Source organism: Galeopterus variegatus, unplaced genomic scaffold, assembly GCF_000696425.1.
Source record: "Galeopterus variegatus unplaced genomic scaffold, G_variegatus-3.0.2 Scaffold10404, whole genome shotgun sequence".
Lineage (NCBI taxonomy): Eukaryota > Metazoa > Chordata > Mammalia > Dermoptera > Cynocephalidae > Galeopterus > Galeopterus variegatus.
This window is the reverse complement of record NW_007736515.1, coordinates 4,652-18,350: the sequence shown is the minus strand read 5'-3', so window position 1 is coordinate 18,350 and position 13,699 is coordinate 4,652. Positions and strand designations below refer to the sequence as shown.

At 34.9% G+C, this 13,699-nt stretch overlaps 1 protein-coding gene across 1 annotated transcript in view; it reads right to left on the bottom strand.

Annotated features, from left to right (window-relative positions):
• Nucleotides 1-13,699, bottom strand: part of LOC103609983 (A disintegrin and metalloproteinase with thrombospondin motifs 19-like) — a 40,762-nt gene that overhangs the window by 23,329 nt on the left and 3,734 nt on the right. Inside the window, exons 2-3 of the mRNA XM_008594234.1 lie at nucleotides 10,375-10,579; nucleotides 7,737-7,889 (exon numbers count right to left, since the gene is read on the bottom strand). Of these exons, the coding sequence (XP_008592456.1) occupies nucleotides 7,737-7,889; nucleotides 10,375-10,579 (358 nt within the window). The remainder of the gene's footprint in view (nucleotides 1-7,736; nucleotides 7,890-10,374; nucleotides 10,580-13,699) is intronic.

Below are 13,699 nucleotides of genomic sequence, written 5' to 3'. Positions count from 1 at the left end.
GGACACGAGAAAAAAAAAAAAAAAAAAAAAAAAAAAAAAAAAAAAAAAAAGAAAAGAAAGAAAGGGACAAAAGATACTTAAAATATCCAAAAGAAAATCAATAAAATGCAAGGAGTAAGATAATACCTTTCCATAATAACACTAAATGTAAAAGGATAAAACTCCTCACTTAAAGACACAGAGTGGCTCACTGGATTAAAAAGCGAGACCCAACTATATGCTGTCTAGAAGAGACTCACCTCATCTTTAGAGACCCATACAGACTAACAGTGAAGGGACGGAAAAGATATAACGTGCAAATGGAAACTAAAAATGAGCAGGCTATGAGGCAGCAAAAAGTTCCCCCGTTGAGATTTTTGAATCTGGTGCTTTTTGTCCCTTTTGACAATGCAAATAAAATAGACTTTACCAAAAAACCATAAAAAGAGACAAAAAAGTCTATTATATAATGATGAAGGGATCTATCCAGGAAGAAAACATAACAATCATAAAAACCATATACATGTACCCAACACCAGAGAACCCAGATGTAAAGCAAACACTATTAGACCTAAAGAAAGAGATCAATCTCAATACGATAATAGTTGGGGACTTGGTCACCCCTCTATCAGCACTGGGCAGATCATGTATGCAAAAAATCAACAGAGAAACACAGGATTTAAACTACGCTTCAGACCAATTGGACTTTGCAGACATCTACAAAACATTTCATTTAACCACTAGAGAATATACATCCTTCTCATCAACACATGGAACGTTCTCCAGTATACACCACATGTCAGGTCACAAATCAAGTCTCAACAAAGTTTAAGAAACTGAAATCATTTCAAACACATTTTCAGATCACAACAGATTTAAACTAGAAATCAATAACAAGCAAAACTCAGGAAACTATACAAATACACAGAAATTAAACAACATGATTCTGAATGACCTATGGGTCCAGGAAGAAATTACAAAGGAAATAAAAAATTTCTTAGAACTAATGAAAATAAAGACACATCATACCAACACCTATAGAATACTCCAAAAGCAGTTCTAAGAGGGATGTTTACTGCAATAAACACTTACATCAAAAGAATAGAAAGACTTCAAATAAATGACCTAACACCACACCTCAAAGATCTAGAAAAACAATAATAATCTGACTCCAAAATTAGTATGTGTAAGGAGATAATTAAGATCAGAGCAAAACTAAATGAAATGGAGACCCCCCAAAGTGACACAAAAGATCAATGAAGCAAAAAGTTGGTTTTTTGAGAGGATAAGTGAAATAGACAAACTACTAGCTAGACTAACTAAAGAAAGATGAGAGAAGACCCAAATTAAAAAAATTAGAAATGAAAAGGTAGACATTACAAGTGATACCAGAGAAACACAAAGAATCAAGAGACTATTACAGCAACCATACGCCAGCAAATTTGTAAACCTGGAGGAAATGGATAAATTTCTGGACATGTACAACTACCAAGACTGAACCAAGAAAAAATAGAAAACCTGCAACAGACCAATAACAAGCAATGAGATTGAAGCAGTAATCAGCTGTCTCCCAACAAAGAAAAGTCCAGGACCAGACAGCTTTACAGCTGAATTCTACCAAAATTTTAAAGAGGAATTAGTACCAATTCTCATAAAACTATTCCACAATATTGAAAGAGAGGACATTCTCTCAAATTCATTCTATGAGGCCAGCATCACCCTGATACCAAAACCAGACAAAGATACAACAAAAAATGAAAACTGTAGGGCAATATCTTCAATGAAGGTAGATGCAAAAATTCTCAATAAAATATTAGCAAGCAGAATACAACTACAACTAACAAATTATACAGCATAATCAAGTGGGATTCATCCCAGCTATGCAAGAAAGGTTCAACATACACAAATCAATAAATGTGATACACCACATAGACAAAATCAAGGACAAAATCCCTACAATTATCGCAATAGACATAGAAAAGTATCTGACAAAATTCAACATCCCTTCATGAAAAAGACACTCATCAAATTAGATATAGAAGGAAAATATCTCAACACAATACAAGCCATGTATGATAAACCCACCACCAATATGATCCTAAATGGGGAAAAGTTTAGATTGGCTATTATCAAGAAGAGAAGAACAAATGCTGGTGAGGATGTGGAGAAAGGGGAATCCTCTTACACTGTTGATGGGGCAATAAATTAGTGCAGCCATTATGGAAAACAGTATTGAGGTTCCTCAAACAACTACAGATAGAACTGTCATACGATCCAGCAATCCCATTGCTGAGTATACACTCAAAGAAATGGAAATCATCATGTTGAAGGGATACCTGCACTGTCATGTTTATTGCAGCTGTCTTTACAATAGGCAAGAGTTGGAACCAACCTACATGTCCTCCATCAAGGGATGACTGGATAAGGAAAATGTGGTATGTACACAGAGTGGACTACTACTCTGCCATAAAAAAGAAAGAAAGTCTGCCATTTGCAGCAACATGGATGAACTTAGAGAAAATGATGTTAAGTGAAATAAGCCAGACTCAGAAAGAAAAATACTGCATGTCCTCACTCATATGTGGGAGCTAAAAAAATAAACAAATAAATAAATGGAAAAAAAAAAGAAAGATACAACAATCACAATAATATGTTGAACTTTCAAAAGGAGAGAACAGAACTGAGGCCACCAGAGGTGGGAAAGGGGTAGGGGGAGGGGGATTAGTGAGAAATTGGTAAAGGGCACAAGAACTGATTGCATTATGTAATGATGAATATGCTAATTATCTTGATCTAATCAGCACATATTATACACAGATATTGATATTCAACTCTGTTCCCCACAATTATGTCTTATCAATTATGTTTCAATAAAAAAATTAGAATGCTAACTACTCAAGAATAGGAACACTTACTTTCCCATAGTCATAGAGTCCTAGGACAACATAATATATCAAGTATATTTCAATAACATCAGTAATACGTGTGATAAAAACGTATTTTTACTGGAAATATGCAGGTCTTTCATAGTTATGAAAATAAATTATTAAGCAGTCAATATATTTTATTTTTTTCAGCCACAACATTGCTTCCAGAGAAGATGCATAAAAACTGTAAAACATCATTTTAATATCTGTAACTACATGAAAGTAGAAAATCTTCACTATAAGAATGACCTCAACATAAGTAGAATTCCCATTTACTTAAATGTAATTTTTATAGTTGTTGGGAAAGTGGAACAATTTGGTCAGGCTCCCCTCTCCTCGGAGTAAGTGCACCTGCAAGGGTGCCCACCCTGCGTGGCCATGTTTCTTCCAGACCTGCAGCTTCTAAGGACGGTGTGGCTGGTTACCTAGCTCATAGACCTGCGTGAAGGGGTCTGGTGACCCAGCCTGGCATGGAGGAGTCTGGTGACCCAGTCTGGCGTGTGAATGGTCTGTGACCCAGTCTGTTAATGGGCTTAAGGAGTCTGTGAGCTCCAGACCCAGCCCTGGCTCAACCATTGGCCCAGTCGGTGCAGGATTACGAGCAGGTAAAAGAGCTGCAACAACTAGCATGGTTGCTTAGCTTTTCAATTGTTAAGAAAGCATGTATTTAGGCTAATATATTTCCACTATCCAATAGAAAGAATTACCTTAGTTTTTAGATTCTTCATCTATCTAATTCCCTTCTATTCAACTGGATGTACTGAATATAATTGTAGTTTCCTGTTACAGGATAAGTTAAAAATGACTCATTACACTGCAAGCTTTATATCTACCATTTCTAAACAAAGACATACCCAGCCTGCTGTATAATTAAATTATCCAGAAGTATTTATTGTGCTTCCGACATTATTTTGGATTATGTCATCTGAACAAGATTTATAATCTCTTGTCCAAATACCTATTAATAATGTCATAATTTGATGTGTGACCAAAACTATTCATTTTCCAGAATTTTGAAGGACTGAATAAGTTGGAATTGTAGATTATGAACTGAATCTAAGAGTAAATCAAGAATAATTACATGTAATTCAAAGGTGTCTGGTTTCTCATCAACATTTAGTTGAATAAGTATAGAAACTTATTAATACCACATGAAAAAGTTGACTCTATAAAAGCTTCACAAAGGATCAAATTCTGTGTAACAAGTAAATAAAACAATACTCTTTTATTTCCTCCTCTACTGGCTTCCAATAGTAAAAATCAGGAGTTGTGGAAGTTCACATAAAGGCAGAAAGGTCAAATTCAGACAAACAATATGTTATTTCACTATCAGGGACTATGCTATTTTTCAAGTCAGTTTTCCATGCTTAGGACAGCTTAAATGAGTGAATGCAGATTTGTATTGCTATGTAACATGTGGGTCAAGTTCTGTTCTTCCAGGAAAGATCCTAAGGCCATATCTATATCAGATACATAGTCAGAATATTGCATATAATTGGGTCAATAGGTAGCCAAAGCCACAGCAAAGCTGCCACATTGTGTGTATCATACTTTTTGCCAACATTCTTATCTCAGTGAAATAAACAAGAAGGTTATTCAACAAAGGCTGCATTACATGTACTTAGAAATCAGAGGTAACAATTTTATAACATCGATTTCTCTTTCAGTGTACCTGGATCAATTTTTTCCCTCTCAAGACCAGAGCAATTTTTTCTGTTGTTTACACAAAACCAACTAAAACATACATGCTAGAAATAATTTTGCTGATACAGATGCAATGGGCATAGTTTGAGGCATAAGCCATGCTGTCAGTCATTAGTCAGTCTCCACACAGTTGGTAATACCTTTGCCCAATAGTAGTCAATGATTTAACAGGCAGTGGGAGAATCCAAGAATATATTTTCTTTTGATTTTCCTAGTGATACATTTTTATTACTAAGGGAGAAGCAGGTTTTCAGTGCTAGACTTTATAGATTGAATATTCCTGATTAAAGCCAATCCAAGGCTTAATTTTAAGTCCACTTAGGTATTGGTATTTTTAAAATATGAGTAGAATTTGAGTGAAGCTGACAGATTAACTGACCTCAAAGGAGCACAGAAATCCACCCACAATTGCACACATCTTGTTGCTATTCCTGTTCCAGGGATACATGGCTCATAGGAATAAGAGATTTACGTGTTTTCTCTGTCCCTAAATACTTTAATCACTGAAACTCAATAATCATAGCATTATTCCTTTTCTCTGTAATTATTTTGGGATGGTCTTCATTTTAATATGAAAGTGATATCATGGAAGTATAAAAGGAGGGGTGAAATCAATAAAATTCACATGGAGCCACTGGTTTTAATTTGTGCACACTGAATCTGTTAGGCTGAGAACTCAGTCATAAATGAAGGACAAAAATGACTGTATGGAAAAGAGCAAACATATATTCATATAAACAGTGTTATTAAAGAGAGAAAAAAACCACAATATACTGGATCTTCTAAATAAGCAAAGAAACAAATAGGCCAACAAATAAAGGGAAAAAGACATGCAATAAAGATGAATATTTACTGGAGCTATCCATGTATTTCCTCACTCACAAAGACTATGTTCTAGCTGGACAGCCGTATAGTAGCACAACAGAACCAATTGAAAGTAATTCAGTGAAAGTATATTTAAGAATCACATACATATAACTGCGATAAAATTGAAAGATATATTTTTTCAGGTTTAGCACCAAAAAAACCAAAATCAATGTTTTTTATGATCTCCCCAGTTAATTTTGGTTTTGCTTAAGATTTAACCTGAGGTCACATAATAGCCACATTTTATTAATCAAAAGTTATAATACCTATCATGTATATAGGGTTTGCTAGCCATATTTACACATGGCACAATCTATGAGTTTAGTTCTGTGTCACACATTACAATAAAACCTGGATCTTCTGTTTTGTTTTTGTTTTTGCAATTTCATCTTTTGGGTTTTGTAGTAAACTGTGGGTTAACAACATTTATCACTTAAAATATTTCTATTTATCACCAAAATATAGTTGGAAAAAATATAGCTCATCTATTCTAGTGGTTTTCAAACATTTTGCCAGAGTAGAATTGTTCCATTTAAAGAAAACGTGTAGAATTTTACTAGCCAAAAGAAACAAATGAGTTCCTACAATGGAAGAGGAGCAATAGGTGATGTTCCCTATCCCCCTCCAGCTAGTACTTTCTCTACTTCCTCATCCTATCCTACACTTTCAGTGCTGAATGAAGAGTTATATATACACATAGCTTGAAAACATGGGTGGTGTCCATTTCCCGTATTTTATTTATACAGAAACAAAGACACAAAGGCATTCAATGGCTTAACTGATTTACCCATCTACACAAGGAGGGTGTACAAACTCTCCCCCATATCTCTTGGCTTCCAAGCCAATGTCTTTCTCTACCATCCTCCTCTATTGCACTCCCTTAGAATGAAGGAAACATAAACCCCGAAGACACTATGATTGAGTTGTGGTTAATTTGGAATCTTCTGCTGCCCCAAAGTTGTTTACCCTGAAGTGTGAAGTTTCCTCATATGGTTCACTAGCTAAAAGCTGCATGGATTGAGCTGGATATATCTCACTTCTAGTGAGGGATTGTTTACATTGTCTGTAAATGCATCCTTTAAAGAGTCCCAATATGAATTCTGAATGGTGTAAGTAGTGGAAAGATAGTATCATTTACTAAGAACTCAGATGCAACGTTAATATGCAAATTTTTGTTATGGAGGAAAGGCATAAATAATCACAAGAAAATAGCTAAGATTTTAAGTGTCATGGATTTCATTTGTGGCAATACGGAGAAAGCTGGATAACCACAGTGCTTTATAGATTAAAAAGATTTCTCCCAAAATGTCCTTTAGGGTTATTTATAAATAACTTCCAAGCTCTCCACTATGCCCTGGCACCCACCACTTTTTTTTTTTTTTTTACCATTTATAAAATAAAGAGGAAAGAGAAAAAATTTATTATGTTTCATCTAAACCCTCAAGTTTTATAATTCCATGAAAATAAGTATAAAATATCACAGCTGAATGTGGGATCATTTGATTAACATTTACATTTCTGAAAACTAGCATTTGAGTTATCTATTTTCTCCAGATATAATCAGAATTTTATCTTAAAACATAAGGTTTGTTAATACCCCATAGAGTGAATATTTTAAGTATTTTCCATAACCCAATTGTATATGAGGCCCTACTTGACTCTCATAAATTTTAAGTAAGCATTACTATTATCATAAAATTAAACTTACTGTTCACTTGTCAGATGAATTGTGTCCACTTGTTTTGACAAAAGGACTTCAAGAATTCTGTTCTTTTCCATTTCTACTATACACAACCCCCCAAACAGTGGGAAGATATCTGCCTTTTACCTATTAAGACATGAGTTCCCTTTGTTTGGTTCTACTGTTACCTTCCTTAATTATATTTTGAGTTTACTTATCTGATAGTATTCTATTTATTAGGTAAGTTTTATGCAAACATACTTTGAGAAAGAACTATATCAACAAAAACTAGGAACAAAACAGTAATAATAGCTACTAGTTTTTGAGAGTTTCTTTTGTGTCAAGAATGATGCTAAGTGCTTTATACATTTTACCTTACTTAATTTTTAACACAGGTCTATAAAAATCATGGCCACAGACAGACAGCCAGGATTTGAACCTGGATATATAATATAATAATCCACATTGCATGATCTTTACCTCTTCATCCCTCCTAAATGCCATATGGTATGGCACAGTAGTACCCAGGGCAATGCTGACATTATTGAAACCTGTTACTGAAAATAAATGATTCTCACCTTGGACCAATCACCCATTCGCCACACATAGCACTTTGAATAATCCTCACAGTCCTCAGCCTCCCTAGGTCTAGTGGAGAGGACACATTTCTTTCTTGGGTTAGTACACCTCACGGTCCGATGACGTACACCTTTGCCACACTTGACTGAGCACTGAAAGATAACATCAGAGGGTTTAGATAAAGTCAGTGATCAGGAGATACAGAATATAGACTAAATTATATTAAGTAGTGGTTTGTAATCATCTCTCATAAGCCCATCACCCACATAAATGCCAGAGAAGAGAATAAAGGATAAGTTTAAGGGCAACATCAGACTAAGCACCAGTACAAGAGGCCAGAAAGAACTTAAGGCACAGTGCTAGAGATAAACAGTTTCAGAAACACTGGACCATTATCAGTGAGTAATATATCATAGGGATTATTTAAGAAAGGCAAATAATACACAGTGATCAAAATGAAAATTACTAAAATTTGATGACGCCAGATTTTTAACATAATTATGTAAAAAAATTCCTTAAATGCTAAGATTTACTCTTTTCTTTAGCCTGAAGAAATGTTTGTGAAAAATGACAATTTCTCACAGAATGTCATTTCTCAGAAACATTTCTAAAAGCTAAAATAGAGAAAATCTTAGCAAAATTAAAATGAAGAATCTCTTTACATAATGATATATACCTAGAAATCATCATTCTAAATTGTTACATGAATGAAAATAACTTGATTCCAAATAGTTTAGTTAATTTCATAAATAATTAATGCTTGATGATGGTGACATAATAGATTGAAGCGTGTGTATATTCCACCGATATTTTTCTAGGTAAAATTTACACTGTCATTTATATTTATCCTCTCTGTTATGGAATATGCATAAAGCATCCTTATTTTTCCAAGGCAAGCTTTATTGACCATCTGAACATGGGGACCAAAGTTGCATTAGACGTGTGGGTGGGGTGTAGTCGATGTGGCAAAATTTGGAAGTTCAACTTATATTTGTGTCTGAAAAAGGTTTAAAGAAAGAGTTACAGTATACATTTAGCAGTAATATTGTATAGGAATAAAATGCTGATTCCCAAATCATTGCACAGAGCTGCAATGAGAGGTAGAATCTGAGCTCACCATCTTGCTCACATTGGTAGATTTTAGCAACATTTCTGTTCCTAAAAACTTAATCATGGAATTAATGACATTTTAAATACACTAAATCTTATACAAATGAGTAATTGTCTCAGAATTTATAGCTTGCATTTGAATATGTTGAGCTTTAGAGTGAACTGTATGTTTCAATTTGACATTTTGGTATTTATATTTTTAATTTGCAATAAAAACTATCTTCAATCCACACAACCAAGTTTTAAATTAAATCAGAACAAGAGAGACATTTTTACTTGGCATATTGCATTGCAACATATTATTTCTCCCAGCTGGTGCCAAAAATCTGTATAGCAGAGTATATCTGACCTATTGCCTCCTGAAAAGTTTACAAAAATGTTATGGTTGGGGTGGGGTTGGGGTATTTTTGTTTCTCTGTTGCTCATGTGAATCTTCTCTTCAGATTGAACTGATTCATTTTGATGTAAAATCTGATATGGCATTCATTTTGAAAAGTATACATTAAAAATGAAAAAGAATCTATTAAACAGCAAGTTACAACCTAGAAAAGTAAGAGAACAGAAAGTCAGGCTGTTTGCTTATATGCTTTTTGGGAGCTGGGTTAATTGAAGAACATTTAGAAGCCATATTATTTAAGCCACCTTATCCTCATTTTCAAGAGTGGCTAATTACTTCAACATAGCATTTTCTATTTATCATTTTTACACCCTATCTAATATTCTGAAATTAAATAGATGATTTTGCTCTGTGTGTGTGTCTTTGCACATGTGTATGAATATATAAGTGTGAGTGTTTGCATGCACCCCACATACTCAACTAAAATGCTTCAGAGAAGACATTAAATATAAGTAATGAGTGGTGTTTATTATTATGCAAAGATATGCATCATGATAAAATAAATCACTATGGGATGGTATGGAACACAACTGCATGTAACATATTACGAGCTAGCGGGGGGCAGGGTGGTACAATGAGTTAGACAGCCTTGGGTTCAAATCCCAACTCTATCACTTAGGTAGGATTCTGGGTAAGCTATTTAATTTCTCTAAGCTGTATAACCTTCATTTATAAAATAGTGAAACAAGTTTTTTGCATTGGTGGTTAAAAACAATATACCAAATATAAAATAAAAACAATACTTCTTGCTCACATGAAATGATTGTTAAATGTTAATTTCCTTTCTTCTTTTCCTTTTAAATGTTCAGGGATATGCAATGAGCCAATGTGTATTTTAATGTGTGCCCATTCCAGAGTGTATTCAGAGAATATAAGTGAAAAGCAGAATTCTAAAGCACATATAAAAAGTGTGATAGGTTGCAACAATATAGAATAAAGAGTAAATATCTTTGTCTTTTTCTTTCTAAAAAGTTTCTTATGAATGTATTTATTTCATAATCAGGAAAATTAATAGAGAGTATTGAAAAATATCAATTGCCATGGAGAGAGATTCTGAACATAATACGACCTGACCTCGTACAAGCTCAGAGTCAGAGAAGGAAAAGGGAAAGAGGGGGTGAGTACTGCACCTCGGACCACACTCCTGCCTCCCACACGGTCATGCAGTCCTGGCCCTCGCAGCGCTGGGCAGAGGCTGGCTTAGGTCCCGCGCAGTCCTTCTCCCGGGCTCTAATCAGAGTTCCGTTGCTCAGTTGTTGGGTACAGGCCACTTGTCTGCTCTGCATCCCTTTTCCACAAGTCCGGGAACACGGGGTCCATTCTGTCATCATCCATCTAAAAGCCAAGCAAGAATCATTGGATACAAGTTATAAGGTATCTACCTACCATATATCTTGACTTGTCTAGAATTAGCAGGATGTAACTTTACACTTTTTCTTTACTAACATTATGGTTTTCTCCAAGATGCCCATGCTTCCTATTGCCTTGAATGTTCCATATTGCTTATCTCAGAGTCTTGTTCTTTTTAGAATCTCAAAGGTATAAATCATATTCTGTCCATGTCATACCACACAATGCTTTTAACTACTCATTATACTGCCATGTTGAGGTACTTTGTTAAGTATAAAATTGCTAATATCTAGGAGTTATTCTTATTCTTTGTGTTTTAAATCTCCACACTAGCCCCAGATGTGTTAGGTAACACAACTATCATGGCCATTTACAGAAAGGGAAACCGAGGCAAACAGATGTATAGTAACTTACCAAAGGTCACAAGGCTGTGGAGATGGAAACTGAAATGAGGCTGCAGACTACCTCACAATGAGAGATGTGCAGGTATTAGCAAGGTAACAGAAGCCTCTGACTGAGAATCCCCTCTTACCCGGATGAAGCAGTCACCAAGGCATTATGCCTATTTCTGGCAACAAGATTTCTGTGACTGGACTGGACATATCCTTCCAGGTACAGTTACATTTGCTTCTCTAGGCTAGCCACTGTCTAGCTGCAGAGTGATCACAGACACTGGAGCGACAGACTCAGGGCTAAACTTAACTTGACCTATTTTACAGGTCCTCAGGATTGCAATAGCAGTCTTTGATTTCACTGATTCGGTCACTTAGACGATACATATGTATTTTAATACATGGATGGCGATCTTTTTTTCCAAACAATCATTAGGGCAGTGATATAAATCTATGTCACTTCCATTTATAGTGAATTGGAATCTGCTCTGTGAAAACTGATTACATAAAATGGAGTCATTTTTGTCATACCCAACTAAAACAGTTGGAGGGGCCATAGAGAAACACACTTCAGGCCACAAATGCCTATTCTGGGAACTGTCTTGTAGGTATTGGCCTGTGATGACTTTATAAGCCTTACCTGGTAACTGCTCACCAGTCAGAACTTGCCAACTCCCTGCAATACACTGTGGTCACCAATGTAACCTTCCTCTTTTCCCCAATAAAACCCCAGCCTTTCCCTTTGTTCTTTGAACACACCTAAGGGCTACCTGATTTGTATGTCCTGAATTGCAATTCTTGTATATAATTTCTAAATAAACCCTTTGTTTGGAGATTCATCTGTCTATATATTTATTTCATGTTGACAACCCTAAGGACCATTAATTTATTTTTTTTATTTTTTTATTTTTTTTTATTTTGTCAATATACAATGTAGTTAGTTATTGTGTCCCATCACCAAAACCTCCCTCCCTCCTCCCTCCTCTCCCCCGTCCCACCCAGATGTGTCCCCTCCATTTTCTCGTTGTAAGAGCTTCAAAAAAAAAAAAAAAAAGGTTGAGGTTGTTAAATCTTCCTCTCACCCCCCCGTTTTTGTTGTTGTTGTTGTTGTTGTTGTTGATGTTGTTGTTGTTTAAAGAAATACCACATGTTTTCACTTATTGGAGGGAGCTAAAGGTGAATGAATCAATTCACACACATAAGGACCACTAATTTAAACACCTCCCCAAATTTACATTGGGAAGGAACCAAGGCCTATGCCAAAAAAGGGATTCGTGAAATTTGGTATTAGTATAATTCCTGTCAATAAAAATCCTCCTTGCATTTTCCATTACCTGGTCAACCTTACAGGAGGATACAAACTAGCTGTGCAATCTTACTTCACACAATGTAGGGCAGTCAAAGCCTTGAAGTAAATTCTGGGTACCTTACTATATTGTTGTAATAATACTTAAAAGCTGTATGTTTATATTTTCCTATTTGTAAAAGGGTTTATTATTATATTGCCTAACCTATAATAGGCACTCAGTATACAGTGCTTAATGTGTATATAATAGTATATTTATAAATAGTTTATATTTATACAAATATTTCTCTAGCTTCATCTCCTACTGGTTTAGAAATTAAGATACATGCTGAGCTCGTTCCCCAAATACTTTCGCTTTTCACCTCATGGCATTTGTTTATGTAGGATCCTCTGCCTAGATCCTTGACAGACAGCTCTCAGCTCCTTCCTCCTGGAAGGGCATCTCCATTCAACAAACAGGGATTGTTCCTTTGCCCTCTGTCACCTAGTTTACAGCATTTACAGAACTTACTAGATATTCCCTAAGCAAGTAGAGGGGCTTAAAAGCTGCCTAAGGAATTTGGCCTTCTTTTCCTTTTTCGTATATAAGTTCCTCAAAGACATAGATCAATGCCTTGTTTTTGCATCTGTAACACTTTTCACACAATAGTTTTTCTTTAAACATTTCTTGAAATGAAATTCATTTCTCTTTGTTTTAAAGAAATAGCCTCAATTATTCTGCATTTAGCTAAACCCAAATGTTCCTAGCAATGATCCACATGTTGAGGAGTCACATTCTTACAGCCTAGTTTTCTCATCTATAAAATGTTTTAATTCTAAATGATTTTATGCTTCTATTTCTGAAAAAGGAAAAATTTCATGGTAACATTGGTACTCTAATACTGACTTAGACAAGCTTTTTGTTTGCTGGTTTATCGAGCGTGATGCAGACCTACCATTTCGCTATGGAGTCCCCTAGTGGATTTTTCCTAAAGTGAATATTTATGTTCTAAATATAGTTTAGTTTCTATTTCGTATTTCTGCACAAGAGTATCCAGGAAATAATCACAATTTAAATCCAACTACATACCTTTTCCCCCAACTATGGAACCCAGAAGATACTACTAAACAAAAGCAGTATTTACAATTTCATGTAATTTCATATTTTTAAATAAATTTTTGAGATTCTTAATATAATATTAAAAAGTCACTTTTTCTATTCCTTGTGAAAACTGCTCATAAATAAGAACTAAAATTTAAAATGTATAAGAGAATGTATTTTTGTATTTTAGAATTCATCTAATCTGGAATGGTTCCATTTCCTTATCTCTTCAATGCCTTCTTACAAAGCTATTTACTAGCGCATCGGCCTATTTTATATTTGGCACATAGGGTGCCATCAGGCCTTTTGATGACTTTTTCAACAAA